Source organism: Grus americana, chromosome 1 (genome assembly GCF_028858705.1).
Source record: "Grus americana isolate bGruAme1 chromosome 1, bGruAme1.mat, whole genome shotgun sequence".
NCBI lineage: Eukaryota > Metazoa > Chordata > Aves > Gruiformes > Gruidae > Grus > Grus americana.
In genome coordinates, this window is record NC_072852.1 from 199,665,270 (window position 1) to 199,680,727 (window position 15,458).

The window sequence follows — 15,458 nt, forward strand, 5'->3', positions numbered from 1 at the left end:
CATTAAAGCTCTGGATTTCAGTCTCTCCATCATTTCAGAAAAGACCATGCAGCCTTTCAAGGATTTGTGAATTTTGCTTTGCAACCAGAGGCTAGAGCTATTATTGAAAGGTATTCTATATACTTGAGCTATAAGTAAATGTATAAACAAACTCCAGAAGAATATGACTTGCTGGCTGTAGACCAGGGGATGCTAACCGTGGTTGTGTTGGAGTAGTTTAACTAGAGTATTCATATTTACCCCAGTTCCAGTTTTCAGGTTGTGTGTCTGGCACCCATATTAACTTCTCAGTGATGGATGTGTGCCCAATAAAATACCACAAAAAAGACTAACAATGTGAAATGCAGTTTGGTGTGCTAGTCATTTTCCAAACAGATAGTGAATGACATCCCAGCTGTACTGAAACAGCAATCTTTCTTCCCCATTGACTCTAGTGGGGCCAGGATTTGCCCAGCAGAAATCAGTCCCTGCCTAATTAGCTTCTTGTGGCATCTGTGAAACCTTAAAACTTTTACTGTGTACAGGTGTAACACTAACAGAGACATGCTCTTAAATACCAAAAGCTAAATACTTTGCTCTATTTCATCCTATGTCAAACTATGCTGCCTTTTCCAGATTTGACTCAAAGTTTATTTTAAGGAATCTTAAAGTACACATTTCAATTTGATGCTTCTTTAATTGCCAGAGTTTGGGTAGGTTGTTTGTTTTCTTATTTTCTTTTAATTTTTGAGTTGTATAAGCCATGCAAATGTTTTCAAAGTATGAGTTCATTTGGCTTCAGGCAGTTGTGATCTGGTGTGACTTACAAAATATTTCTATAAATATAAGAATGCTTACTGCTTTCTAGCCTGCAGTATGGTACTTGGGTTTTGTCTCAATGTGATTCAATTCTTGTTTGCTTTATATAGGAGATGGCTGTCCGAGCACTGAAGCAGACGGGTAGCAGAAGTATTGAAGCGGCTCTGGAGTATATCAGTAAGATGAGCTACTTGGATCCTAGAAATGAACAGATAGTACGTGTAATTAAGCAGACCTCACCAGGTAAGCATGAACTTTTTTAAAAATTCTGTTCTTCTTTCTTGCAATAAGCTATTTTTTAAAGTACAGCCGTTACTGGTGAGAACTAGTGGATTGGCAGTATTCAGTAGTACTCTTGAAGGACACAGTGATGTGAACATGGCCCTGCGAAGTGAGCTGGGCTGGAAGCTGAACACAACTCACCTGCTTTGCAAGAGCATGTTCGTAGTCCCCCTTCTTATAAAGCTATTTATCCTTCAGTGCAAATCACCTCAGTCATCTCGAGTTTGTCACAAAGTGAAATCTTGCACGTAAGTAATTGCTATGGAGTTGTGAGATAGCTCACTTCCCAGGAATTAATTCATGTTAACATCCTTGTAAGTACACTGCAGAAATAGCTTGAGCCCAGATAACAGAAGCATTTCCACTCATCCTTGCTAGGCTGCTTCAGCTCTGTTTCATGTGAATTAGCAAATGAGAGGATTTGGGCCCTGCATGTACCTCATCAGCAAACATCAGACCACAGCTGACAAAAGGCCTTGTAAGAGTTGTTTCCATTCAGGTATTAGCACTTAGGGCACTGCAGAATGCTTTTGATCTGTGATCAGGATGCACTCTGGTTTGGATAGAGTTTGTTACTTTTACCTTCTTCCAGTTTCAAAAATTGGCCAAACAAAAAAACTGTCTTCTGACTGGCTGAACTGTGAATCACAGTGTTACGTGCCGAAGAGAGGTTAGTGGACGAAGGGTTGAGCAGGTTGAAGAGCTGTTGTCAGGGGCCTGTTTCGTTGGACAAGGATCTTCTCTTGTGTCACCGGCAACATTTAGACTTAAAAGGTCTTGTCTGTGTTGGACCAGTTGAAGCTAACAAATCTGTTCAATCAGTCTGATTACAGTAGTACAGACCTCTAAGTGTGGTCATAAGTTGAGTTTACTGAGTGCAAGTGATTTCCACATGACAAATTTCTCTTCTTGGCCACCTCAGCAGCACCTTCCTTCTTGCCTCTTGATCAGAGTGAAAATCTGTGTTGGGAAGGGTATTAAATTTTGGGTAGTTGATAGAGAGGCATGTCCAGAGATGAGGAATGCTGAGGAAGAGAAAGCACATTCAGTTTATATAGAGAAATCCCAGGACAGGAAAGAGGTCTTCAGTAAAGCCACTTCTTTCTGGGGGGACCCTGAGGGTAGCCACATATAGGGAAGATGGAAAAGGGGAGGGACCTCCATTTTCCAGGTGGTCACTCTCAGGAATGGAGCTTCAAATGTGATGGAAAAGGGTGCATTGTTCTGCCCTTTCTATCAGTCTTAGACTTCCTGTTTTATTATTTGAGGAAATTCTGGAAAACCCTAAGACAATACTTCCTGGAGTGTTACCCTGCAGGATGACCACCTTGCAGACAAAGTAGTACTGGCCAGTTTGCTATTTGGAGAGCTCTGTCCTAATACATGCACAAATGTGGCCTCAACTGAGCCTTAAGGAGAATTTAAAATAACTTTGACAGAATTACTGAACTGTATTTTGCTTTATATTGTAAAGGTTTTATTCCTTAAAGTGAAAGAACACATCCAGTCCTAAAGAGCATACATTTCCTCTGGAAGGGTACAAAATCTTTCCAGGCTAACATTTTAATTACTAGGTTGTCTTTTGTTTGCATTGTTTTTTGCTTTCTTAACATTCCAATGCATGCAGCTGTTTTGAATACTTAACCTTTCGAGCTGAAGATCCGCCTTTACTTTTAGGATACACAGAATGCAAAACTTAAATATCATGCAGTTGATGTTTGCCTGTCTAAGGTGCCACAAAATCATACTGGTTGTTTGGTATGGTATTGTTTGTGCTAGGATAGCATAGGTCTCCTGTACTTGATTAGGAAGCATGTAATGCTACTTGGGAACTTGTCATTTGCACTTTGAGAATTTAAATCTTCTGGTTTTGAATTCTGTATATTGGCATATGGAAAAAAGATTTTCAAATTATTCATTTTTATCCTGTTTTAACTTCAGTAGTAAAGCTAACGAGTTTCAGCATACTGGCAAGACCCAAATAAAACTTACCAGATATTACTGTGGGACAGAGAGCTATGTATAAAAACAGATGATCCCATGAGTATAGTTGATTACTCTTAAGGATACACTCTGATCTAAAACCTTCACAGGCAAGAGATAGTCATAACAGTTACTGTGTTGGATAGGAATGTGTGGAAAAAAAATCATCATCTGCAACTACTACGTTTGGTATCTTCATAAATCCAAATATTCCTCTGCCAGACTAGAACAAATCTAGGAGGTGGATGTCATATCTCTCTTAACATCAGCAAGCTTCCCTGCATGGCTGAAATATATGTCCCAAAGGAGGACTATTATTGCTGCTACTTTCCTTCATGGCCTCTGATAGGGAAAAACAAAGTCACTTTGCCCCAGAGGCTCAGCATGAATCTTACTGACAGAGATGACAAATGGGTCTTATGGCTGCCTCCCGGCTCCAGGCCAGACTAGCCACTTCTTAGGATGCTTTGGATTGCCACAGCCTCATCAGCGCATCTATCTGTGTCCCAACAGATGAGCCGAGCTATCTGGGAGTGCTGTTCTAAGTACAGCCTCCACTGGCTTTGTGTTATTATAGGAAAAAGAGCTGCCGATTATAGATTTCACTTTAAAGAACACTGATTATTTGTCCAACTTGATTCATTTTCAAACTATTACATTGTTTATGAAAGTGTAATTTAGTATGGGGACAACCTCTTCAGTGTGCAGAGATGGTGCATAGACCTGTCTTAATAACATGTACATCCTTGTGTGTCTGCGTATAGCAGTGTGTATGCAGGTGAGGAATCAACAGCTATGCTCAAGTGTGCTGCATCTGACTCAGCTGGGACTTGCTGTAATACAAAAAATCAGAAAAGCTTGCGATCCAGTGTTCAAGCCTGTTAGTGCAACACAACTATTCTTGTGGGCCTTGTGAAGTCAAGATTTCAAAAAGGAAATTGTTCAGGCATATATGGGCCAAGTCCTGTGACTTGTGAAAGCTAAAGAACCAGAGGAGGAATGAAAAAACAGCGACAGCACAGACTCTCCCCTTGTCTTTTTAGCATAGCCAGTGCGTTATACACCTGCAATTTGTCCTCAGATCAAAGAACTGATGAGAAGGGCCATTGACACTTCCAGTGTAGGAATGCTGGTATCTTGTCTCTGCATGTTTTTCAAGCTATGTTGACCCTGAAAGATTTGCCTTCCAAACAGGTGGAAGATGAGTAATATGAGGGGATACTCTGTGTTGGACACATTGGAAAGAATACAGGACAAACTGTGTGATGCCTTTGTTGCAAATGAAGGAGGGGGAGACAAGTATTTTTGAGGAGAACAATGCAACAGAGAGATGTAAACAGATCCCCGGTGTGAGCAGTGAGCTCACTGTACAGGAGATGTGGACTATATGATGACCTAGTAGCTTATAGTAATGTTGACTTTAAGTTGTATTGACAGTCCTTCCGGGAGCTTTTTTTTTCTCCCATTGATGCTGTACTTAACCCCCTGCTCTGTAGCTTCCTCCTGTCTGTGAGTAATGACTGGTAATACAGGTCCAGCTTTAAAAACCAGGCTGTAGTGTAATCTGATGATTTCACAGTTAAGGAATTTGTGCTTCTCTTTTCATGATTTGGTAGAACTCCCTGATGATTCCTGGCATAAGCAGTGTCGTGGGCCAGGCTTGTTATCAGTAGTAATACTTGGCACCTATAACTTTAAATGTTCAGAGTGCTTAATTTAGATTTTGGAAGGTGTGTTTGTAACACACACTCCCTACGCAGTGTGCATGTATGTGTTTGTATGTATAGATGGATGAGTAATGCAAAGTAATTGGTTCACTTGAATTGTTTCCTAACATTTTTCTGTGTTCTTTTTATAAAGGAAAGGGTATTGTGCCAAATAATGTAACCCGCAGGCCAAGCTTCGAAGGATCAAACGAATCTTTTCCGTCCTACCATCAGATCAGTAATGCAGCCTATGAAGGGACAGGCTTTGGAGCAGAAGGTGCAAATATGCTTACTGAAGTTCCAAGGCCATACATGGACTATTTAATCTCTACTTCGCAGTCTCCAGCTATGAATGCTCCTGTACAGCGACCCTCTGGAGTAGGCACTCACAGCACACCAACAAGCCATCAGCAGAAAACATACCCTGCAAATATCGAGTCTTCCGTGATTAATTATCCAGTGGCTAATCACAGCAGTCAAGCTTTGCAGCTGCAGGCGTCCCATGGCTCCAACAGCCAACATTACAGTAGGCAGCACATGATGGTGCAGGGGGAACCTATGGGGTATGGTGTTCAGCGGAGTCCATCCTTCCAAAACAAGATGCAGCAGGACGGAGGATATACCAATCTCCCAAATAAAGGGGCAGTTGTTCAGAATAATTCTGGTCATGCATTTCAGCAGGCACCAGCAAGCCTGTATATATCACATTCTCATCACAAACAGACAAGTCCTTCTTCTCATCAAATGCACGTGATATCCAGAGGTCCAGCCTTTGCTAATGATTTTTCAGACAGTCCACCACAAAATCTATTAACTCCATCTAGAAATAGCCTAAACATGGACCTCTATGACATGAATAATCCTCAAGTTCAGCAGTGGCAGGCAGCAACACCATCACGCCGAGATTCTTTACAAAATCCAGGAATAGAAACATCTCCACGGCAACATGTATCCTTCAGACCCGATGCCACAGTGCCGAGCAGAACAAACTCCTTTAACAACCACCAGCAACAGCCACAAGTGACAGTGTCTATAAGACAGGTTCCTCCAGGAAAACCTGATCCTTCAATTACATCTCCAAACACGATCACAGCAGTCACATCTGCTCATATTCTCCAGCCAGTGAAGAGCATGCGAGTGATGAGACCTGAGCCTCAGACTGCGGTGGGACCTTCCCATCCTGGTTGGTTACCTGCACAGGCACCGGCTGTGGACGGCTTGGAGATCATTGAGCAGCATGTGCCACCTGTTGCAGCAGCTAATGCCTATCAACTAGATGTGGATTACGGTAACCAGGAACTGCGGTGTCCGCCACCACCGTATCCCAAGCATTTGTTACTTCCCGGTAGCTCTGAGCAGTTTGATATCAACTGCTTATGCATGGGCGTAGAGCAGACCCTCCGTGTAATCCCCAATTCAACGTGCAATAAGGCTGAGGAGAGCACTGACCGAAATGACAAAAGCAACAAGAACGCTAAAGCTGAAAAACCAAGCAAGGATAAAAAGCAGATTCAGACATCTCCAGTGCCTGTGCGAAAAAATGGCAAAGATGAGGAAAAGCGAGAATCCCGAATAAAGAGCTACTCACCTTTTGCCTTCAAGTTCTACATGGAGCAACATGTAGAAAATGTCATAAAGACCTACCAGCAGAAAATTAACAGAAGATTACAATTGGAGCAAGAAATGGCTAAAGTAATTCTCCTTGTTTTGTTATAATAAAAGCTAATGGGGTCAAATAGATTATTACTATTTTTAATCAGTCAAAAAAATTATAAAGGCAGACTCCACTGGAAGTAATAGGTATCCAACACCTCCTTTTACCAGACTATTTTCAGTTAGAAGCCTGGATGCAGGTCTGGGAGGCTGTTTGAAAAACCTGAGATGTGAAATAATATATCTTCATACCAGAAAAGTAAAATTAAGCAAAATCTCCCATGGTAGGAAAGTATTAGATTTGCTTAGGCAAGAAATCAGCAGCCAGGTTTGAGGCCGAGATAACGCTGGCGATGCTTCGGCAGCTCTTGCAAAACTCTGAAAAAGTTTCTCTCTGCTTCAGTTCTTCCTCCCTGTTCCATGATAGCCACTCATTCACCAAAGCCATGGTTCAACTTGGCACTATATTGACTGTGCCATATTTTCAGATGAATATGTAATATTTGACTGGAAGTTGTCTGTTGAACACATGTGAGAATATCATGCAAGTAATCATATCTTGGCCAGCTTGAACTGATCTTGGGACCCTTGCTGGAACTTGTTCTAGAAGCAGGCCTCAGGGAGGTGCACTTTTGAGTGAGAGCTTCTTTCATGCCTAATTGTAGCTCTCAAACCTAAGCACTGATAAGTCTGCTTAAAACAAAGCTGCCAAGTTTTGATGGTTGCTCTGGCAGTTTTGTTTTAAATTTTTAAATGTAGAAGGGATTTTCTTCCCAGGCATGACTAGAATATGACTTGTCTACTTTTGTATTTTAAGGATAAACTCTAAGGAAAGCTATTATTAATGCATAATGGATAGTAAATTAACTACCTGATCTTCCCTACCACAGTCAATTTCCAGAGTCAATTAACTTGATGCTCACATTGCTCCAGAAAACTTAGTGGTTTGTTTCTTGAGGTTAAAATTAAATGAACACTCTTCTAAAATCTCTTGAAAGGTCAGCATTTTAATGACAGTTAATAGTTTGTCCTCACTGCAAGTACAGATTGTGTTGCATTGCTTGGATTTAGTGAATATTTTCCTGAGATCAAGATAGGGAATGATCTCTAAGAAGTAAAGCAGCAGCTAATTGCTTTAGTTCTTCTCTTCTGACTCTTCAGCTTTCCCTCACTTCATAACTCAGAGATAATTCAGCTATAAACAAAACCAACTCCTTCCCCTAGCAACCTCATCACTGGAATAATACACTATGAACTCAAGAGATTTTGGCTATCTGAATATCGCATTATTCTAGAATTAACCAAGAACACAACACACCAGTTATTTTACCTTAAAACAATAAACATGTCCTTTATTATGGATTGATGTACTTCCATTTTAAAAACAGTATTACTTGTCTTGATTTGGCTGTTGCCTTCAGTCTGAAAATTCATCCTACCTGTTCTGCAAGTTCTGCAGACTTCCTCTATCCTTTATTCATACAAATTTCATGTTTATACCGTGAGGATCTCACTGCATAGTCTGGCTGCCCACATTCATCTCTAAAGACCTAGACTACAGATGTGAAATTAAATTGCTCTAAGCAGCATCCCCGTGGGCATATGCTTGGGTCTCTAGTCTGCTAAATCAGTCAGCTTCAACTCCCTCCACCTTCCTCCCCATTGCCCCTTCCCACTGGCCACCAGTCTTTCTCTCAAAGTGCTTCAGTGATGCACTGGTGGAGGGTTTGTTATATTATATTCCCCTCTCTGGCAGTGTTGCCCCACACCATTCAGTCAAATGAAAAAGGCAGACCAATCTCAGATATGGCAAATTCATGTAACAAGTTCGGGCACAGTGACTTTGCCAGCATTTCAGAAATACCTCAACAGACAGACAAGACAGTATATTTCTCATGAATACATCTTTCCTGATTATTGGTTAATTTTTCTGAGAAATGCGTTGGGGAATGCTAGTTTATTGTTCTCTTGCTATGAATGTAACAGTACTAGCTGTTGTGGTTTGCTTTCCTTTGTAAAGGCTGGCCTTTGTGAAGCAGAACAGGAACAAATGAGGAAAATTCTCTACCAGAAGGAATCCAACTACAACAGACTTAAAAGGGCCAAAATGGACAAATCTATGTTTGTGAAAATCAAGACTCTGGGTATTGGTGCATTTGGAGAAGTATGCCTGGCCTGCAAAGTGGATACCCATGCCCTGTATGCCATGAAGACTCTGCGAAAGAAGGATGTGCTAAACCGGAACCAGGTGGCTCATGTCAAAGCAGAGAGGGACATACTTGCTGAGGCAGACAACGAGTGGGTGGTTAAACTCTATTATTCCTTCCAAGATAAAGAAAACTTGTACTTTGTGATGGACTACATCCCTGGCGGGGATATGATGAGTCTACTGATTCGAATGGAGGTCTTTCCAGAGCGTCTGGCTAGATTTTATATTGCAGAGCTCACTTTGGCTATAGAGAGTGTGCACAAAATGGGATTTATTCATCGAGACATCAAGCCTGACAACATTCTGATAGACCTTGATGGGCATATCAAACTGACTGACTTTGGACTGTGTACTGGATTCAGGTGGACTCACAATTCAAAATACTATCAGAAAGGTAGCGTTCTTAGGCTTTATTTGTGATGGTACTGCATTATTTATTTTGAAACAAACAGGTACCTCTTGGCAGAAATGTCAGCTTAGAAAACAGACCAGAGGTGTGAACATTGACAAAGGGTCAATGACAATATGATGTGTCTGTCTCTCACTAACTCATTTAATTAGTTTGTTTCCAGTCCTCTGTTTCCAGTACTGTTTAAATCCCTGTCAGTAATCCAGCTGACCACTGCCATAGCAGCAATTTTTCAGTTTATACTTGTTTGGAGAGTCTCTTTTGGTGGTAAAATAATTTAATCACAGAGTTAAAGTAGTCCACGCACCTCCTTTGTGTGCCATTGAGGAGTATTGGTGTCTGTTGGCAAAAAGGTCATAAACAATTGGTTTAGCTAATCTAAATATACTCTATTGTTCTGTGTCTCCCATATGGGAGCACACTTCCTTGTGCTGGGACAGAGACATTTTTCTGGATATGGAAAACCAATTGTGAAGGGGAGGGCAGAAGGAAATGCCTTGGGTTTAAAGTTTAAATGCTGTTCTTCAGTGAGAGTGGAAGATGGCACAGCTAGATCTAGAGAAATTCTTTTCTCTTTGTGTATTGTGTTTTATGGCCATGAATGTAAACTTTCTCTCCCATTTGAAAGGGACCCATATCAGACAAGACAGCATGGAGCCCAGTGATCTTTGGGATGATGTGTCCAATTGTAGATGTGGAGATAGGCTGAAGACATTGGAACAAAGAGCTAAGAAGCAGCATCAGAGATGTCTAGCCCACTCGTTAGTTGGAACCCCTAATTATATTGCTCCTGAAGTTCTGCTTCGTAAAGGTAGATAACTTGTATTTTTCTCCTGTTTAAGTGAACATTGATGCTTTGAAACACTATTTTTTTTTGCCTTAAATAAGCTTGCTGCTTTGGAATATTGTCATTCTGAAGGCCACAAACGCTTAGCTCTGATTAAGGAGAACAGATTTCTTTACATGCTCCACTGTTTAGCATCACATTGATGGTGGTCATACTTTGTGTGTCTGTGTATGTCTACACTCTGAAGCATTTGAATGCTACAGCTAATAAATATGTCAGATGTTGTTGGCAGAAATATTTTCAAGTATAAAGCAGGTTATCTGTACTCATGGAGTATGACTATGACCACTAGCAAGTTTACATAGACCAGTGAGTAGCCAGCTGATTGTTTTGAATCACTGATTCAGATGGGCCAATTAAATATGGATGATGTAAACTTGTGGAAACATGTCCTCCAGATTCCCAGCCAGAATCTTGGGGAAACTCAACAAAAAGTCTTCCACAATTTACACTGGACACCCTGCATTCAAAAGCTCAGCTTGAGGAATGTAGGCAGTACTTGGTGGCTATCCACGCAGAACAGACATGGTCACTGTAGTAAGGAGATGGGATGTTCAAAGTTGTCTGCAAGTCAGATCGTAAGCCTGATCTTTTTCAAGTTGAGAGATTTCACATTAGACCCTGCATCTTCCGATGACACAAATCTCTATTGAAATCAGTGTTTAAATCCTCCATTCCTTTTTTGGAGATCTCAAACATATACCTTATTTGTCTTGTCGCACCAGTTAAGTGATTGAAATTGTTCCTCTGCTCGGAACTTGCTCAGAAAGTCACCTGTGGCTTTCCTCTATCTCTAGAGCCAGGTTGTGTCTTTCAGCAGCTTTTCAAACTCGTGGTGTCACCTCCACTGAACCTAGGGGTGACATCAGTCACTAAACTTTTTTTTTTATTCTTTAAGGTCCAGTTTGTGCTGTGTACTGATGTAGTGTGAGACAGGGCATGAAAAAAACGACAAACTTAATTCTTTCTAATTATATGATTTCACCACTCACTTTTGAGAATTAAATTTATTCAGAAAGATTCCCAGACAGCAGGATTAGATCTTTACTGAAAGCAGTAGAATTCAGGTCAGCAAGCAGAAGCAACTTTAAGATGAAGGTGGATTGGGAGTCCTTTGGTTTTATGTTACAAATTGTTTGTCTGAGAAATGACAGGAATCTGTTTTGATATTTAATTGCAAGTAGCTCTGTACACATTCTCCTTGGTTGGTGGAGAACAACCTTTTGACTTGCCTTTCAGGATACACTCAGCTCTGTGACTGGTGGAGTGTTGGTGTGATCCTCTTTGAGATGTTAGTGGGACAGCCTCCTTTTCTGGCTCCTACACCCACAGAAACTCAACTGAAGGTAAGTTGAAGCAAAATTCTAATCTGTGGTAGCAAAATGTTAACCTTTTCCCTTCCCTTCTCCTCCATGCACAGGCCTATCCCCTTTTGTTTACTAGAGAAAGGAGCAGTGATTACAAAAGCCTGATTTTAAATAGTTCTATGCAGGGACAAATCCTTTCCCAATCAATGAAGATAGAGAATATCAGACTAGAACTGACTTGTCTAACTGCATAGATAGTTATTAGTTTTATGAGTCTTCTCAGCAGAAGTTCATCCAGCTAAATTCCTTAGAGTGCCTACCAGATTTGAGTAAGCTGATATAGCAGTGATGATTACTGTCAGCAATGTAAGTGTTTCAAAGTCAAGAGCGAGTAGTTTTTTATTAGAAAGGATGTATCTCATGACCACGTTTCCTAGTTTACGTTTTGGAGACGAAATGAAGTGTAATTCCTTCAAGTCATTCCATGAAGTCAGTGTAAACTGAGTATTTTCTCAAATTAGACTATGGGAGCATTCAGGAAGGAATTTGCCTTTTTTTAAAATGGAATTGCTCCCTTTATCTGCTCTCCAGCAATGTTTCTCGATTCATTAAAGTGATTATTAACAGCCAATGCAATCTAATCATTGGGTTCTTGAACCTCTAAAATAATTATAGACTGTGAGTTGACTAGTTATGTGTAAACTTCGGTACAGTTAATGTTGATGATCGGAAAGATTCTGTTGCCAGGATTAGAAGTTGTTTAATACCTTTCTCACCTCCAGGTGATAAATTGGGAAAGCACACTGCACATTCCCTCACAGATCAAGCTAAGCCCTGAGGCAACTGATCTTATCACAAAGCTCTGCTGTGCTGCTGAGGACAGGCTTGGAAGAAACGGAGCAGATGATATTAAGGCCCATTCTTTCTTTCACTCTATGGACTTCTCTACCGATATCCGTAGGCAGCCAGCTCCCTATGTTCCAAAGATCAGCCATCCAATGGACACTTCAAATTTTGATCCAGTTGAAGAGGAAAGTCCTTGGAACGATGCTAGCGGTGACAGCACCAGGACATGGGATCCACTGGCCTCTTCCAATAGCAAACACACAGAACATGCTTTTTACGAGTTTACTTTCCGAAGGTTCTTTGATGACAATGGGTATCCGTTCAGGTATCCCAAACCTTCTGAAATGGAAGTTGGTCAGTCTGAGAAATCTGAGGTAGAAGACAAAGGTGTGGTGGATCAGACCGGAGCTTGTCAGCCTGTATATGTGTAAATTATTGTATAGAGAACTTCACATAAGACTAATCTCAAATCCAGTAGGGCCTTTAACTGATCCTTTAGGAGCTGATCCTGCAGCGCTTGTTCAGGTGTAACTTCAGCCGAGGCTGGAGTCACCCTGGGGAGTCAGAAGCTTGCAGGACCAGGTCCTAAAAATGGCACTCTTGAAAGTTCAGGTCAGTTTTACTGTAAATAACTTTGTTGATAATTACACTTGAAATCCTGGTCTTCATCAAGATCTGCAAGGCCAGCAGTCTGTCATTTTTAGGCCTATTTTTATTTGAGGTCAGCATCCCCCTACTCAGATTAACATTTACAGACTTCTGCAATTGTCAGCGTTATTTTTTAAATGAATAAAGAGCACTTATATTTTGTTTATAGCAGGGGTTTTTTTCCTACTAAATTATAGGGATTAACTTTGACAAATCATGCTGCTGTTCTTCTTTTCTACATTTTTATTTTATCCATAGCACTTATTTCACATTTAGGAAGATGCATAAAGCTGAAGAACATGTGATGAAAGGTCTCTGTGCAATAATGTAAGAAAGAAAAAAAAAAAAAAGGAAAACGACAAAAAAAAGAAAACTGCTCTCTAATTTTCTAAATTTACTGATGCCATTGTATTCACACCGTGATTTTTGTTTATTATATGTATTTTCCACATTTCAAAATTGTGACATAACCTTAAAGCTGCTTTATTTCCTTCTGCTTATTGGAGTGTAATAGAAAGTGTGAGCAAGTGACAATTTGGGTGTGATTTCCTTGTCTAGCGTGTGAAGAATGTTGCATGAGCAGTGTTTTACTATTTGAAATGGCCTTTTCTTGCCATTCACAGGCAGGTCCTGTGGATCCATTTCTACTATGGGTCTAAAATTAGACCATTTTAAACTGTGTGTTGATAATATATTGTGTGGATGGTTTCCTCTTATGATTGTATCCAATATTAATTTTGTAAAACAGATTGCAAAGGTTGTAACTGAATAGTGATTTTGTGGTCTGATGTGATAGATCATTTTAGTAAACACGTTATCATCGGCACACACGTTTCCCCACAAAGGCTCGATAGCAAGACCGTGATTACAAAGCTAATTTCTGGCAACAGCCTAGACCGGGCTTATTCACGTAGCATGTGGCGCAGTGTCCATTGTTTAATACTAGCAGTAATGCAGAGCACCAGTACTAACAGATGTAGCTCAACGTCTTCAAAACAGAATGGCTAAAGCTGTGCTCCCGGAACACATCAAGATCTGAACTGCGATGAGGCTGATGTTGAGTGCGTGCAGCTCCACGGACATCTACAGAACCTGGAGGTACGTGGCTTTTCCAGACATCAGATCCCTACACGTGACTGGCTGTGTATCTGTTCAGGATCCTCGTGTTTTAGGCACTGACATCTGAAAATGTTGGCATTGTTCATAGGTCATTCTGTCCTGTTGTCTATAGGTAAAAATGTTGCTGTGACAGAGCACGATAGTCCTGTGTTTCTCAAATTATAGGCATACTTTGAAATATCAATTCTTAACTATGTTAAAATACGCATTTTTCTTATATGTATAAGTGAGAATTATTCAAGGTGATATCAGAATACTAAAGATAATTAAGCCATACATATTTGCATATATATTATATATAACTAAATAAGTAAACACACACAAAAATCCTTAATTCAGATTAGTGCAACAGTCCTATTTAAAGTGATTGACGTAATAACATTTGAGGAAAACACTCCTTTAATGTGTTTTTGCTTTATTTTATTTTTAAATCTGGAGCTTCATTATTTTTTCCGTATATTACTCCACATATTATTCCTTAATGTTTTAGCATATCCTATCCTATCCATTGTTTAGATATCTAAGCAACAACATATAAATTCATCAGCCTAAACTAAACAAAAATGATTGTGTATTTGTTTACATTTGTATGAAAGGAATGGTCTGAGGTATGCAGTGCTTGTGTTGTGACAGTTCATGTAAGATTCAGTATTACTGCTTTTTTATATAGTAATGCCATTTTTTGTTATTTACATCTATCTGACATTCTTTCATGTGGTAGGTTCTTTCTCAGGAACTCAATTTAACTGTTATTTATTGATATATCATTGCCTTTGAAAGCTTCTACTGGCACAATTTATTAAAAATCTGAATCAAAATCTAAAATGGGTTATGTGTTCTTGAAAAGGATAATTTCTGCCTATTTTAAGGCAGAATTTGTAATGGGTTTGGTTTTGTAGTGTTAGTGATAGGTTTGAGCTACAAACGTGAGATACAGATCTCACCTCTCCTGCAGCATTTGATGTGGGATCTCTGGGTACCTTAAGATGATATTTTTCTGACCTCATAGCCTTTGAGAATAAGGGGCAGGATTCCCAGGTAAAACTTGCCCCCTGTGGCTGTTACCTCTGATGTATTTCTAAAATGTAAATAATTCACCTGCAAATACTGAATCTTTGCAACTAAGCACAACCAGAGAACCCAGCCCAGAAGGAAACTGGTGTTTCCACAATGAATATATTACTCATTTAAAATCTCTGCTGCAAGGAACAGAACTCAACTCCCATTTCACCTAAAGAAGAACTGATTTGAAAAACCAATCTTTCCAGCTTATCAGGTGCTGTCTCTAGAAGGCTCACATCCTTTGCAGATTATTTCAGGGGTAAACAGAAACTTGGAGTAAGCTTTATGAAATTTGGACAGCTAAGCAATATGCCATATATTGGGACTGGCCCTAAGCATTCTCCGTTCTGCTGAATTTCCTGTAAAAAGCATCTAATAGCTTCTTTTAAGAAGTTGTATCAATTCAATGTATAAAAAAATCTCTTCCTTTAAAAAAACAAAATAAAAAACCCTCAGATGTATTTATTCCTGACTGAAAGTAAGGAGTTTATGAATTCTGAAGTAGTGTTCTTGGTTAAGGAGGTGACATTTGAGATGTAATCCTAACTTTGCTATGTCAGGGTTGAACCTGCTGCTGATCTTGACAAGA

The 15,458-nt window shown here is 40.0% G+C and overlaps 1 protein-coding gene across 3 annotated transcripts in view; it reads left to right on the top strand.

Annotated features, from left to right (window-relative positions):
• LATS2 (large tumor suppressor kinase 2) overlaps window positions 1–14,632 on the top strand; it is a 50,510-nt gene extending 35,878 nt beyond the window's left edge. For all 3 annotated transcript variants that reach the window (XM_054825489.1, XM_054825504.1, XM_054825496.1), the window contains 6 exons: window positions 909–1,041; window positions 4,924–6,461; window positions 8,443–9,025; window positions 9,669–9,851; window positions 11,127–11,233; window positions 11,977–14,632. In XM_054825489.1, coding sequence (XP_054681464.1) covers window positions 909–1,041; window positions 4,924–6,461; window positions 8,443–9,025; window positions 9,669–9,851; window positions 11,127–11,233; window positions 11,977–12,471 — 3,039 coding nt within the window. In that variant the 3' untranslated portion in view covers window positions 12,472–14,632. The remainder of the gene's footprint in view (window positions 1–908; window positions 1,042–4,923; window positions 6,462–8,442; window positions 9,026–9,668; window positions 9,852–11,126; window positions 11,234–11,976) is intronic.
• The last annotated feature ends 826 nt before the right edge of the window (window positions 14,633–15,458 follow it).